At 41.0% G+C, this 14,848-nt stretch overlaps 1 protein-coding gene across 1 annotated transcript in view; it reads left to right on the plus strand.

Moving 5' to 3' along the window:
* CTNND2 (catenin delta 2) overlaps positions 1-14,848 on the plus strand; it is a 473,749-nt gene that overhangs the window by 426,506 nt on the left and 32,395 nt on the right. Inside the window, 2 exon segments of the mRNA XM_014453371.2 lie at positions 5,003-5,213; positions 9,124-9,208. Coding sequence (XP_014308857.2) covers positions 5,003-5,213; positions 9,124-9,208 — 296 coding nt within the window.

Raw genomic sequence — 14,848 nt, forward strand, 5'->3', positions numbered from 1 at the left:
GAATTCCCAAGTAAACAAAGGCTGAGGGCGTTTGTTATCGCTAGACCTGTCCCAAAAGTAAAGGGAATTTGTAGTTTGAAATAAAGGACAGTAACTAGAAGACAAATAAAGAAATATTTATCTCAGTAAAAGTAAATACATGGGTCACTATAAAAGCTAGTGCTATTGTAAGAACAGTTTGTAACTCCACTTTTTGTTTTCGCCATGATTTAAGAGAATAATGAATGCATTTTTTTTTAAAGTATTAGTCTAAAAGCTTGTATTATTGTAACTTTGGTTTGTAACTCCACATTTTGTTTTCTACATAAGTTAAGAGACTGATACTTTTACAAAAACAATTATTTTATGTTTTCACACATACAACATACAGGGATGTAATTTTGGGACATCCATAAGTGAAAGGAGCAGGGATAGAGCTATAATGAGCAGAGTTTTTGTATGTTGTTGAAGTTAAATTGGGATACATTTAAACTGAGTGTTATAACTTTAGGATATTAACTGGAATTGCCATGGTAACCACAAAGAAAATAGTTATAGGATATACACCACAGGAAATGAGTAGGGAATTAAAACATTTCACTGCAAAAAGTCAAATAAACACAAAAGAGGCAGTAAATGAGGGACTAAAAAAAATACAAGACATATAGATAACAAATAGCAAGATAACACAAGTTTCTCCTTATTAATAAATATTTTAAGTATAAATAGATTATTCTCTGTATTTATATGTTGTTTCTGTTACAGTTTGTGTTGTCTTTATGTTCCACATATAGGTTAAATCATACAGTATTTATCTTTCTCTTAGCATATCACTTAGCATAATACACTTGTGTCCATCCATGTTGTCACAGATGGGAAGATTTCATTCTTTATTATTGCTAAGTGATATACAGAATCTTCTTTATCCATTCATCTGTCAGTGAACACCTAGGTTGCTCTTATGGCTATTATAAATAATGCTGCAATGAAAAAAGTGCAAGTGAATAAGAGCTAAAAACTTCCAGTTATAAAATAAATGTCATGGGGATGTAATGTTAATGTAGTTAATGATATTGTAATAACTTTGTATTCTGGCAGACAGTTACCATGGTGATCACTTCATAAAGTACATAAATGTTGAATCACTAAGTTGTACACCTGAAACTGATATAATATTGTATGTCAACTATACGATATTAAAAAATAAATTTAAAATTTAAAATACACACACACACACACACACACACACAGCTCTGGCTGGGTAGCTCAGTTGATTAGAGCATCATCTTGATATGCCAAGGTATGGATTCGGTCCCACCCCTTCCCTCCATGGCCAATTCTTTGTAGTTGCAAGTCCTTGTTTTTGTCCTGAAATATTACAGTCACCTGCTCAGTCATATCATCGGCATGAATCACTCCCTCACTTTTGGTCTGTGTCATATAATTTACTTATTTATAAACCAGATTAAATTCAGAGGAAGGGGGAGTGGTAGTCAGTCTTCCCTGGTTGCTGGCACCACTGCCCCTTTTGTGGACCTCACAGTTTATTCTAAGACAGGAAGTTCCTCTGCCTCATGCCAGCCTCAACCACAGGGTGAGGCCTGTGCTCACCACTGGGCACTGCTGAGCTTCAGGTGCCCTTGACGTTCCTGGGACAGTGCAGAACCTCAACTTGTTTCTCCTCAAGGTTCCTAAAGTGATAGCATCCTGGGGGTGAACCCCAAGATGAAACGTATCTCCATCCCTTTCTCGGTCTGAAACAAAACCAAAACAACAATTGAATCACCTTGATGGTGTTAAACTCTGAAAATTCAAGTTTGGCTCACCAGCCTTACAACTTTTCCTTATCACCACTGTGGCAAAGGAAGAGAATTGACTCCAAAAGTTAGTTAACTACTTTCACATCCAAAGAAATCTCAGACCTCAAAGCTCACACCAAAAACCTGATGGAGGTGTAGCGGTGGGGGTGGGACAAGATTCCTTTTACTAGGTAACAAGAGTAGCTTTCTCACTCTTTCTGCTGTTTAGAAACTTAGGGACAAAGAAAATAGGGAACATAGAACAATTACAACACAAGGTAATGCTTATGATTGCAATAGAAGTTTCAAGAGAGAGCTTCATTGTCAAGAAAAAGACTAATAATATCTGTTCCTTCCACCTTCGGTAACATTATTCTGAAACCTTCTGCCTTGATGCACAAGAATCTCCTTTGTAAAATATTTTGTTGTCCCCCTGATCTATGGAACAAATTCTAGATGCCCACTTCCCATAGCAAACCTGCCATGACAACCCAGTCCAATCCACTTTCTCTGAACGCCTGTTATTAGCATGCCACTCAAGGTCACTGTGGCTGAAATTATTCTATGGTCCTTATTTTCTCCCCACCCACCACTCCCGCCAATAAGCTTCAAAGTTCCTATGCACAAGGAAAAGCTAAAAAGCTATTCTTGCTACCCAAATTTCACGTGAAGATATGATTCCAGTATGAGAAGGTGGCTTTTCTCAGCAGCATAATCAAAGGCTAACACAATTGCATGCCCTTAAAAGAATCAACAGGTTCTTCCCAGCGGTCTTCTGCCCTTTGGAATAATTTTACTTGATTTGTTTCTCCACTTGGATGGTCAAAATGTAGTCTAAAATGTATCCCTTCAAATAGGTTAATACATAGACCGAATGAAGAATCTTGAATTGCCTAGTAAAATGTCAGTGAACTAGATTGGAAATAATAGAAATCAAATCTTCCAATGGGCTTCCTCGACAGCTTGTGGGGGTTATACAGCAGTGGCTCCTGCTGTCTTCCAGGCCGTGGAGCACATGGAAAATGATAGTGCTTACTCAGCACACGGGCCGTTCTGGGGGAAGTGACCGTCTCTGCCACCTGATCCTTGCAGGGACACCTTGCAGCTCATTAAGGGCTCACTGGTTAGAAAGCCGTGCAGGATGAAACCACATCTTCACATTTATCTGCTGTCGTTTAGAAAAAATGACAGTAACAACAAAAATGTTAAAATGCCGCAGCCGAATCCTCGCCCTCTCCTTGTTTTTGTTTTCAACCTTGACAATGTCCAAGGTCACAAAACCAGTCTTCCATACGCCATCAGGAGTGTGAATGCCCTGTATGCACAATAATTGAAACAGTTTTCTGATTCATTCCTCCATCTCTTCCTTTATAAAGAAAAAAGAACTCATCCATTTTCTAGCTACTACAGAACTCAGGTTTGTCTTACAATGGCTTGTGGATTGTGGGGGTTAAGGAACTGATAAAGTCATCAGCAGGCTGAGCTCCACATGGTAAACTGTTAGCCAGAGTTGAATGTGACTTAATGATAAATAGTTAAAGCAAGTTGCTCAGAGGAGTGCCCAGGTGCAAAAGATCTTCTCCAAACAATTTTAAGTGCTGTCATTAGAAAATAAATATGCTGTCCGGAAACTGGTTCAGAGGTCACTGGTTCGATTCCTGGTCAGAGCACATGCCCAGGTTGTAGGCTCAATCCCCAGGAGGGTGTGTGCAGGAGGCAGCCAATAGATGTCTCTTTCTCATCAATGTTTCTATCTCTCCCTTCCTCTCTCTCTCAAAATAAAACAACAACCACAAAAAAAAAATATTAAAAGGAAGTAAATGTGCTACATTTAGGGGTTTTCAGGCAAACCATTTTGTCACACATTTCTCAGCTATCATAAAGTGAATGAAGACATTTTCCTATTTCAGTGATTTCAACATCAGCATTTTTTGATCCAAGCTAAAATAAGTCACCTATACATAGATAGGACAAGAGAAGATACCAAAATTACAAGGGCTTATGTTTTATTTTTTACTGCCTAGAATTAAGATATCGTTGCTTCCTCCCAAGAGGTTCCTTTTCCTACCCCCAGGCACTAAGCACAAGAGAATTAGACAGCTAAAAAGAGGCTATCCCTTACAGGCATGTATGGAGGGAAAATATTTCAAATAGTTTTTAGCTGTTAGCTAAACATGTCTAATAAGGGATGGGAGGTAAGGAAGGGATTTAACTTTGGACATGTGCCAATTCTAAGTGAAAAATTCAAGAACAGCCAACTTTGTTGCAGGCACTCATTTACTTAGTTCCAGGAGTAAATTAATGGAACAGAATTGGAAGCTGCAGGTGGGATGAATTAATTGTCTTACGGGGTTATTGGCAATGCCTAAAGTGCTTTGTAAACTAGAAGTATTCCATAAAGATGTCATTATAAGTACCTTTGTCATTGGGAGTGGCAAAATTAATAATGATAAAACAAATTAAGGATGCAAAGTTGGATTTTATTTTATTTTCACATGAAGAAAAACATGTCAAATTAGGAAATGTTATATGGTAGAACCATACCAGGAAATCCTATCATTGAGACAAGCAGATTATCCAGTTACTCTGGTTCAAAAGACACCTAGTTATATATTATTTGTAAAGCTTCTCTCCCTCACCTTATATGTTTCTCTTTGCTTCATAGGGGCCAGAACACAGAAGTAATATATTGATCATGCTCTTCACATATTTGCGGTGTGACTCTTGTAAAATAATACAGGTCCCAACATAGCTCCCATCAAAGCATTTTTGTGGTTACGTTAGAATTACTGTGTTTTCTTGACTTCTGTGAATGCCAAGTAGTAAACTACTGATTGTTAACATCTATCCATGCCTAGGTCCTCAGTAACCCTTGTGTGTTAAATGCTTTCCACATATTTACTAACTTAATCTTAACAAAAATCTTGTGAGATCTATCCCACCATTGTTCTTGCTTTACAGATGTGAAAAGCTGAGGTTTAGAGGCAATGAAATAACTTGCCCAAAGGTTCAATCTAAGACCATGCATTCACCATGAGGAAATACTGTGTTCTCTGTATATGTTCACAGTTACCCAATGGAGACTAACTCAGTAACGGGAAACAGACAAGATTGCATTAATCTTATCTCTTGTGTTTCTTTTTCTCCCCTGTTCCCACCTCTCCCTCTGTCCTCTTCCTCCATTTTACCCTCATTTCAACTCTTCCCTTTATTTTTTCTTAAAGGTAAATATGCCATGCGAGACCTGGTCCACAGGCTTCCAGGCGGGAACAACAGCAACAATGCAGCAAGCAAGGCCATGTCGGACGACACGGTGACAGCCGTCTGCTGCACCCTACACGAAGTGATCACCAAGAACATGGAGAACGCCAAGGCCTTACGGGATGCAGGTGGCATCGAGAAGTTGGTTGGCATCTCCAAAAGCAAAGGAGATAAGTAAGTCAGATGGTATTGGTAGAATGGGTTCTAAGTGTGCCCGACAGTCCCTGGTAATGGGTAATACTATCGAATGTCACTGGAAAGCATTTGGCTCTGATAATCAAGAGAACAAAAACAGCAAATGGTTTCCAGTCTTCCCACCCCAGAGTGAAAGCTAGTCTCACTGGTAATTTCAATTTGATTAATAACTCATGACTCGGTTGACTACTGTGGTATTGGGAGGTTCTTTCACTATAGTTTATCCCAGAAATGTTCTTATTTGAATGAAATTTCTTTATGGAATAGTCACTTGTTGCATCTCATTGTTCCTTTATCTTTTTTTTTCCACAATGTTAATCTGGATTTACATGTTTAATAAGAAATGTTGCACTGAGTTGAGTCAAGCATCTTCCAAGTTATAGTCAGTTTCATCCATTCTTTCATGTGATTTATCTCCTGTTTATATAGTGGCTAATTTGGGGTTCAAAACAGGTTTTTATAGCTGCAGATATCCTCCTCTCTCACGTTTATTTGGTTATTACCTCTCACCGCTCTTAAAATGAATCCAGAAGCATTGGTCTGAATCTTAGCACTAAACTCACCATTCATCATTCAGCTGTTACAACAATAGTCAGAGAGAGACATCCTGTCCTTCTAGACAGGCTTTAATAAAATAGAAATTCTTTATTGAAAATAAAAGTTTGGGAATTGGGGATGATTTTATAATTGGAAAAGGGAGGAATATCAATTTACTATAGTTAATTAATAAAATGCTTGCAAATCTGTCTGCCTTATATTGTCCTTTAAAAAGCATTTATAGAAATAAGTTTAACTCAAACCTGTTTTTAAATTTAATATGAGAAAACACAAATAAAAAAATGGACCTACCTATGGTTTTCCATGTTACGTATCTATAAGTTTTATTTTTAAACTAGAGGCCTGGTTCACGGATTTGTGCACCGGTAGGGTCTCTTGGCCTGGCCTGTGCCCTCTTGTAATCCGGGACCCTCGGGGGATGTCAGACTGCTGGTTTCAGTCCAAATCCCTGCAGGCCAGGCCGAGGGACCCCACCGGTGCACGAATCCGTGTACCAGGCCTCTAGTATGCATATAAGATCTTTGGTTAATCTCTTCCTACCCTCTCCTTTCCCCCTTTCCCTCTGAGATTCATCAGTCTGTTCCATGTTTCCATGCTTGTGCGTTGAGTATCTGCCCCTGGTGGTTAGTGCATGTCATAGCTACCAGCCGAACGGTTGCTTAGGCTTTTATATATAGATATCCACAGACTTAAACATGTCAAGGTGCCAATCACAATCTGTTTGAGCTGCACAACACACTGTGTCTTGTGAACACAACCCTGGGAGTGGTGGTCTGAGTTCCTACTGCTGGAATGGCTGTTTCAAACACCCACTATCAACTGAACCAACTGAAATCTTCCGCCGCCCTAATTTGACACCTCTGGTGAAGATCAAACATTGTGTAATTGTTAATGACTTTTACAGGAGCTGTATACATGCCATTTTGCAGTCTCAATAACATATATTATGCTGTTCACATCATTTTAAACACCCATTATGGACATCCTGTCACATCCATCTGTTTTAAAAGTACATTTGTTTTTTTTTCTAATTTTAACAGTTATATAGGAAATAGTGTTGAATGTGCCATTGTATTTTGTCATAAGACAGAAAAGCCACTAACACACTCAACTGCTACTTGTCAGTAAGGAAGTGTGTATTGTGGCTGAGGTTAAAATCACTTGTCACATTTAAAACACTCAATTGTTCAAGTCCTTCAATCAATAGGTATAGTTTTTCAAGTAGAAGTTGCTATGGCACCACTCTAGTGGATGGATTTATGTTAAAGTCCTTAAGAAAGCAATGATTCTTTAACCTTCGCATGTTATTATAACACTGAGCTGTATTGGCATTTTAATTGAAAGGTTAAAACCTGCTATCATTACACATGCACGGTCTTTATTTTGTAACTAAGCAAGAAGTAGAAACAAAAAATTACTCTGTGTCAGAGGAATTTTTGCATAATTAATACATATGTTTCAACTACATTATCACTACCTGAATATTAATGTTTCTCTAGAGTTGTTTGATTATTGTCATGGATAAATATCTAGCTAACAATGATAAAACACAGCAAACATAGGATTTTATCTTTGTTCAGCATTAATTGTATGAGATTAAAATGTACCTGTATCTATATCCATGTAGAGATCTAAAATTCTCTGTCTTTAAGTCAAAGGAATTTAATATTACATTTAGAGCATGGTACTGGCATAAATTATGAACTCATTTAGCAATCATCCATTTTAGTAAAATGAAAATATGTCTGTTACTTAACTATAATTCATCTCTCATAAAGGAACATAATTTAGAATTTATAATAACTATATTTTTTCTTTTAAAAGTACATGATATAACTAATAGATTTACCAACAGCCAATACTGAATTCCATCTCAGTAATAATAATAGTAAGAGTGATTGTTACTGTTGCCAGTGAAGAAACCTTAGACTTAGTTGGTCTAAATTGCTAACATGAAGATCCAGGAAAATAGCACACATTTAATTGACCATGTATTAACATCCCATAATTTCTTTACAAAATGCTTATTCTCGCAACATCCATTTTACTCCGGCTCTCAAATCCAACCTCAACTTGGTCCCATCTAACCATCTGCTCACATTCTATTTCAAAGGCATTTGTGGTCTCGATTCAGATATTCTCTCTCAGGGTGTCGATGGGCCACTGCCTCATGGGTCAGCTTTGGGAGTGGACTTTGCATTGGTTCTAATCTGTGCAGCTCCAGGAGTCACCATTCAGATAGACCAGGATGGGCAAACTATGGCTCCTGGGCCAGATCTCACCCACCACCTGATTTTGTAAATTACACTTGATTGGCACAGCCACATCATTCCGTCATGTATTGTTTATGACTTCTCTCATGCTACAATGGCAGAATTGAGTAGCTGCAACTGAGACCATATGGCCCCCAAAGCAGAGAATATTCGTATTCTGATCCTTTATAGAAAAAGTGTGCCAGCCCCTGATATGGGCATGAGGTCAGTGGCAGCCATTAGTCTTGGGTTGTAGAACCAGCCGGTTAGAACAAAGAATCCGCAGGTAGCTAATAGTTTTCCCTCACCACTAGTCTAAGTGACTTCCAAGAAGTTGATAGAATTACACCCACATGGACATATTGATCTGTCTGTTTTGAGATGCAGAGTGGCACTGAACCAAAAGGCAAAATATTTAGTTATAGTTTCACAGGGATTTCAAAGCCATGACTCAAAAAAAAAAAATGGTAAGAACCACTAATCCAAAGGTCTAATGTGACCTTACTTTCTCACTATGGCCCAAAGGATGGAACGTTCATCGTAGGAAGGGTTGTCTTGTAGATGCTTTCTCTTCCTCTGTGTACCTGTGAGAGCACACACGGCAGCGTGTGCCCACTGTCTGTGGCTCTGCCAATCTCTTGCTCTTGGCATCGGCAGCAGGTGAAGAGCAAGTCCCTGAAGCCAGGCAGGCATGTAGAGCCAACACTGGCGATGCTCTCACGCTTCCGCTGAGAAGATGAATATCGTGTTCATCTAACTGCGCAACGTGCTGTTAAAACCCCCGAATCTGGCCCTTCCTAATCGCTATTTTTCTCTTCTGTTTCATAGTCAGATGCTAAACTTGTGCCTTCTGACTCTTCTGTTTGCATTTTGGACACTCTTTGGCAAACTGTGGTGTGCTCCTGTCTCCCGCCCTCAGGGGTGTGTTGATGAGAATGAGGCTGGAGACTGGTGAACTATCCGCTGTGCTCCCCAGGCTGAGAGGAACAGCCAGAAAGCCAGGAGGATGTCTGTTCTTGCCACGTCCTGACAATCGTGTGTCCACTCACCATCTTGCATGTCCTGTCTTTTCTTACCAGACATTCTCCCAAAGTGGTCAAGGCCGCATCTCAGGTCCTCAACAGCATGTGGCAGTACCGAGACCTGAGGAGTCTCTACAAAAAGGTAAGGTTTGCTTTACCCTCTGGGCTCATGAGCAATACACAGCCCTCAGCCAAAGGACACTATACCTGGTCCTAGCACGATGCATCCTAGATGTGGAGGTTACTTGTCCCAACAGTCTGAGTAATAGAAGCAACTGAAAGGGAAGAATTGATGACGAAGCAGAAGAAACCAGTCACCAAGTGTACCCTGGACATACACCAAGACCCAGGAACTTTCTGGATTGGACAGATCCGCACTCATAGGGCCTTAGCCTAGCTCTTCTGACAAGAAACAAAATTAGCTTTTTTCCCCTGAGCTTCCATATTTTATGATCAACTAAAAATTAATGAACTAAGGGATTTTGTAAAAGAAATTAAAAAAAAAACACACAGACAAACAGCAAGCATCAACAAGTAATTGTGGAGAGGAGACCGAAAGAAATAGAAAAAGCAATTCAGGAAGTCCAGGAACACTGGGTGGAAGGCCCAACAGTCTGACCCGTGTTCCCAGCCCAGCCCTCACCAGGTTCCTGCCGCCAGCCGGCCACGGAGCATGAGGAAGAAGCTGTGTTCAGTACCCTCTCTCAAGGCAGGCAGGAAATTTTTTAAATACATTTCAAAGAATTCTTCATCCCCAAAATGGTTTACAAATAAAACCTGAAGAGAAAAATGTTGCGTCTAGAAACTTAGATTCTACACCTCATTTCCAAATGCTACTAAAAAGGTATGCATAGCTTCTCTTTTTTTGCTTAGGAGGGGAGAATTATTCAACAAGGTTTCCCAGAAGTTGTTCTTTTGTTGCTACCAGACCAGCAAACATGGGTAGTTTAAATGACTGGTGATTGCACAGTAGGTTTGAGTTAAGAAATAGGGGAGGAAAACATCAGTGATTTCTGTGGGGACTCAGAAAGCATAACCTGAGCTGGAGGAGAGGCATGGGCTTCCATTGACAACTGTCCCCACGAATCCTTGCTGCCCCTGGTGGCCAGCAAGGCGGAGGAGCAGGAGAGAGAGCCCCCATGTCTTCCCCTGCCTCCCAGCCTACCAGTTCTGGGCTGGGGGTGATGTTCAGCAGCAAGAAGCCCACATCAGAGGACGCAAAACCCATCTTGCCAGAGGGAAAATTTGTCCTTTGTTAAGCCGATGGGAAAATATAAATACTTAATAACTGGCTCTACTTACGTATAGTCTATTTCTAGATTTCCCCAAGGCCTTCCTATTTCCCTTAGGGGTTCATACTTTGCACTTTAAATTTATGAAGTTTAGCCTATGTATTTCCCTTTCAAGATTTTCCTATCCCCTGAGAGGAAGCTGAAATAGAGATTGCAAAATGCAGTGTGAAAGGAGCATCCTAGATGAATTATATCCTCTCCTACCGAGTATGCATATTAGGGTAAACCAGCGGTTCTCAACCTGTGGGTCGCGACCCTTTTGGTGGTCAAACGACCCTTTCACAGGGGTCGCCTAAGACCATCCTGCCTATCAGATATTTCCATTACGATTCATAACAGTAGCAACATTACAGTTATGAAGTAGCAACGAAAATAATTTTATGGTTGGGTCACAACATGGGGAACTGTATTTAAAGGGCCAGAAGGTTGAGAACCACTGGTAAACCCTTCATCTCACATGTTGTGGGTTCCATTTTGGTTTGCCTGAAGCTCATATCCCAGCATCTCTGGTAACTGCCTTCTCAAGCCCCTCCAGCAGCCGAGTGAATTCTCTCGCAGGACAGGATCCTTCAGATAAACAGGCAGCGAGACAAGAAGGACTCGCCATAAGTTAGAAAAGGGCCGGTCATTCTGAATCAGTGGTTCCAGAAGCTCCGAGAAATATTAGTGCCTCAAATAAACTCCACTCTACCTCTGATCTTTTGTTGAAATAATCCTTCTCGTATGTGCATTGGAGGGAAACTGCTTTGGGAGACTCAACAAGTTACTTGTTCTTGAGTAGTATGAGTTTTCAATCCTACTTTTTTTTCTATGTCAGTGGTAGAGTTCAAAAAGTATCATTGTCTTTCTGTTTCCATGTTAAAAAATAAAAAAGAATGTGTTGACAGGAATTTAATGGAGCTAAAACTTGAAAGTGAAAGATGGTTTAAAATGTGTTTCATGCGAGGAGATTAGAGAAGCATGAGCTGGAGAAACTGTCGGTGATGTTTTTAATTGACCCGTGATGAGAAAGGATGGAGGAGGAGCTGATGTTAATAATTCTCAAGTTACGCAGATGTGAAAGGAAGTGAGGACCTCTGTGCTCAGTATCTTAAGTGCTGCTAATAGCAAAGCTCAACATTCACAAAAGCATTTCTTTTGGAAACTCCCATTTGGGGAGAAAACCGAATTCATTCATCCTCGGGAATTGTTTTTATTCAGTGGGGGAATAGACCTCTATCTTGTTCTTCTTTGACAATTTTCATATCATTAAAAAAATGATCCATATCTTCTACTTATCTGTGCGTCAGATCTATTTACTAAACACCTAATATAGGCTTAGAACAGGCAGAGTTTCAGAGAAAACACAAGAGCTGGAGAGTAGCTACCCTGGGTGAAAATGAAATATGGAATAATTATTGGCAACTTTATTCAGTTTGGAATTATACACCACAGATGTTAAGGGATGAATTAAGAGTAGGAAAATTGTCGAGCAAAATCTTAAAACATTCATGGAGTTTGCATAAATTGGGAGAAAAGAGGTGAGGGCATTAAGGATAAGAGGAAAAAGATGAGTGAAGAAATTTGAAATGAAAATGGCAGCCCTAACCGGTTTGGTTCAGTGGATAGAGTGTCGGCCTTTGGACTGAAGGGTCCCAGGTCCGGTCAAGGGCATGTACCTTGGTTGCGGGCACATCCCCAGTAGGGGGTGTGCAGGAGGCAGCTGATCGATGTTTCTCCCTCATCGATGTTTCTAACTCTCTATCCCTCTCCCTTCCTCTCTGTAAAAAATCAATAAAATGTATCAAAAAAAATGGCAAATCTATGGGACAGAATTAAAGGCCCATCTGTCCCTGGCTTATTTATTCCTAGAACCCAGGCAGGGAGGCTGGCATCTCATTTTATGAGCTCAACTCCTTCATTTTACTTAGAGATGTATTTAATACATCAAAGTATTCTTCTGGCCGAGTGTGTCGACCAATACAAAATGATGTTCAATTCCTTAGAGCGAAAACATATTTGTGTTATCCAGACCTTCAACTTCAGGGAGGCCTGGACTTCGGGTTCTCCCCGAAGGGAAAACAAGAACAGGAGAATATTATCCCACACTGCCTAAGTGATGCATTGCTTTAGAAAAATAAATAAATAAGCCAGTCCCCACATTTAGATAACCACAAATAGAACTTTAACATTTCCTTATCACCTGTGTCACTGCAGAAGATGTTTTCTAAAGGAAAAGAAGATGAGCCTTAGGAAAGGCCTGACATGGGGATAAAAGAGAATCAGGAGATCAAAAGTTCTTGACTTCTTTGAACCTTGGTACTTTAAAAAACGAGGCCACTGACCTACTGGATTACCTATGTTTGACTATGTTGAAGACTGTTGGGACAGCTGGTTTGGGAAGAAAATAGATAAATCTTTCTTTTATTGGGGGGATGGACATAGAATTATAAAATTACAGAAATCATTGCTAACAATTCCTGATACAATACCTTAACAATCTGTACACGTCCAAAAAATAGTTATACTAATCTGAACACAGCATTCTAGCAGAGGGACTCAAAAATACAGAAGCCCAAGCTACACAGGTATCTCTTTCCCTCTCATGATATCTGGTTAGGCAGGTGGCCTGGGACCAGTGTGTGATCCTGGGATTGTCCTGTTGCTTTGCCTGACACGGGGGTGCTGTCCTTGGCTGTTTGGGCAAAGCCCCCTAGCCCTTCCCCCTCTCACTGCAGCCCGTAGGAAGGGAGAGGGGAGAGAGGGCAGGTGATGTCCTTTTAAGCAACTGGTACAAAAGTTGTCAGACTCCTGCTCATATCCCAGGACCAAGAACTCAGTCATACCACACGTCCTGCTGGGAGGGAGAACGGGCAAGGTGGCAGCGAGGCCTTTGTGGCAGGAGGAAGGTAGTTACGTTACCAGAGGCAAAAAGGCAGTATTGGCTCCTTTCATTGTGTTCAAATACCTTTAATATCAATTGCAATTACTACCTAATGAGGCATATTATTCCATTTCAGAATGGCTGTGCTTATTCAGAGCTTCTTACTTGCATTAAGCAAAAATCTTTATCTGATGCTTCTGCCCTTCAACGCCATTCTGCAAAAGTCAAATTTCTCTTCCTTCTGAAAGCCTTACCCTCTGTAACATAGCCATCCTGTCCCACAAGGCTGGCCCTTCCCAGGCCTGACATGCTCAGCTCTAATACACGGGCATTGCCATGGCCTTCACCATTGTGTTCCCTTTTTCCCACATGCATGCAAGTTCAACAGCACCCCTTCTGCAATGTAGCTCCCAAAATGAATCTGTCCCTCCAAAGTTTTTTTTTAATGTATTTTTATTGATTTCAGAGAGGAAGGGAGAGGGAGAGGGAGATAGAAACATCAATGATAAGAAAGAATCATTGATTGGCTGCCTGCTGCACACCTCACACTAGGGATCGAATCTGCAAGCCAGGCATGTGCCCTGACTGGGAATCGAACCATGACCATGACCTCCTGGTTCATAGGTCGATGCTCAACCACTGAGCCACGTGGGGGCGGGACCCTCCAAGTTTTTTTTGAAGCAGAAGAAAGAGATGAGCTGATCCTTCCCTGAGGCTGAGACTCCCACTACTAACAAAGCTAGGGAGCGAATAGTGTCTGAGAGGCTCATCACACTATTTGGTGAAGTACAAAGAGCAAAGCACTTAGAATCAAATGGCCAGAGGTTAAAGGCACCGCCTGCCACCTACTAGCAGTGTGACCCTGGGCAAGTTTTCTTGAGCCCCCTTGCCCATCAGCGTAGAATTGACTTTGGCTGAGGGGCAACAAGGAACCCTCTGATTCACCAGGCCTCTCGGTCAGCACGCTGGACTTGTTCTCTCTCCAGTTATCCAAACCTGTGAGCATCCCTTCCTACCGGTCTCTGGGAGACCAAATACCCCCTTAAAATGGTCTGTGGCAGTTCTCCTATCTGGCACAATGTTCTCTCCAGACTGCTGGACATGACCTCAGGGCCGTAGGGGTTTGTGCACCAGAGTTGAACTTTCCTGAACCCTTGCATCATAGAACCTTTGCATCCTTTCATGGAGATTGCGGCATCTCTCTGTCAGTCCAACCGCAGTCTCTTGGGTTTCTCATCCATGAAGTGAGCAGCATAACAGTGGCTTTCCAGGATTGCTGATTGTCCCCAATGTGACAGCAGTCAGCAGAGAGCTCCATAAACTGGAGAGGCATATACCAACAAGACCACTGTTGTTAATTCTAAGACATTTCTCCATACTGCTTGGCTGATAGATGCTCCTTGCCATCCTGTCCACAGGCAGCTGGACATGTGGATCCAGGATTTCATTTTGTCATCATCACCATCATTGTCATTCACTTCGACCTACATTTTCACAGATTGCTTTCTTCTTGGTTCCCTCTACCCGTCTCCTCCCAGCCCCTAGATGCCTAACCCAGTGTCCCCTCCCACAGTCATTCTCCTCAGCAGCTGTGTCTGCCTAGGATATTTGCATTGAAACAGTCCCA

The sequence above is a fragment of the Myotis lucifugus genome, unplaced genomic scaffold (assembly GCF_000147115.1).
Source record: "Myotis lucifugus unplaced genomic scaffold, Myoluc2.0 scaffold_0, whole genome shotgun sequence".
In the NCBI taxonomy this organism is placed as follows: domain Eukaryota; kingdom Metazoa; phylum Chordata; class Mammalia; order Chiroptera; family Vespertilionidae; genus Myotis; species Myotis lucifugus.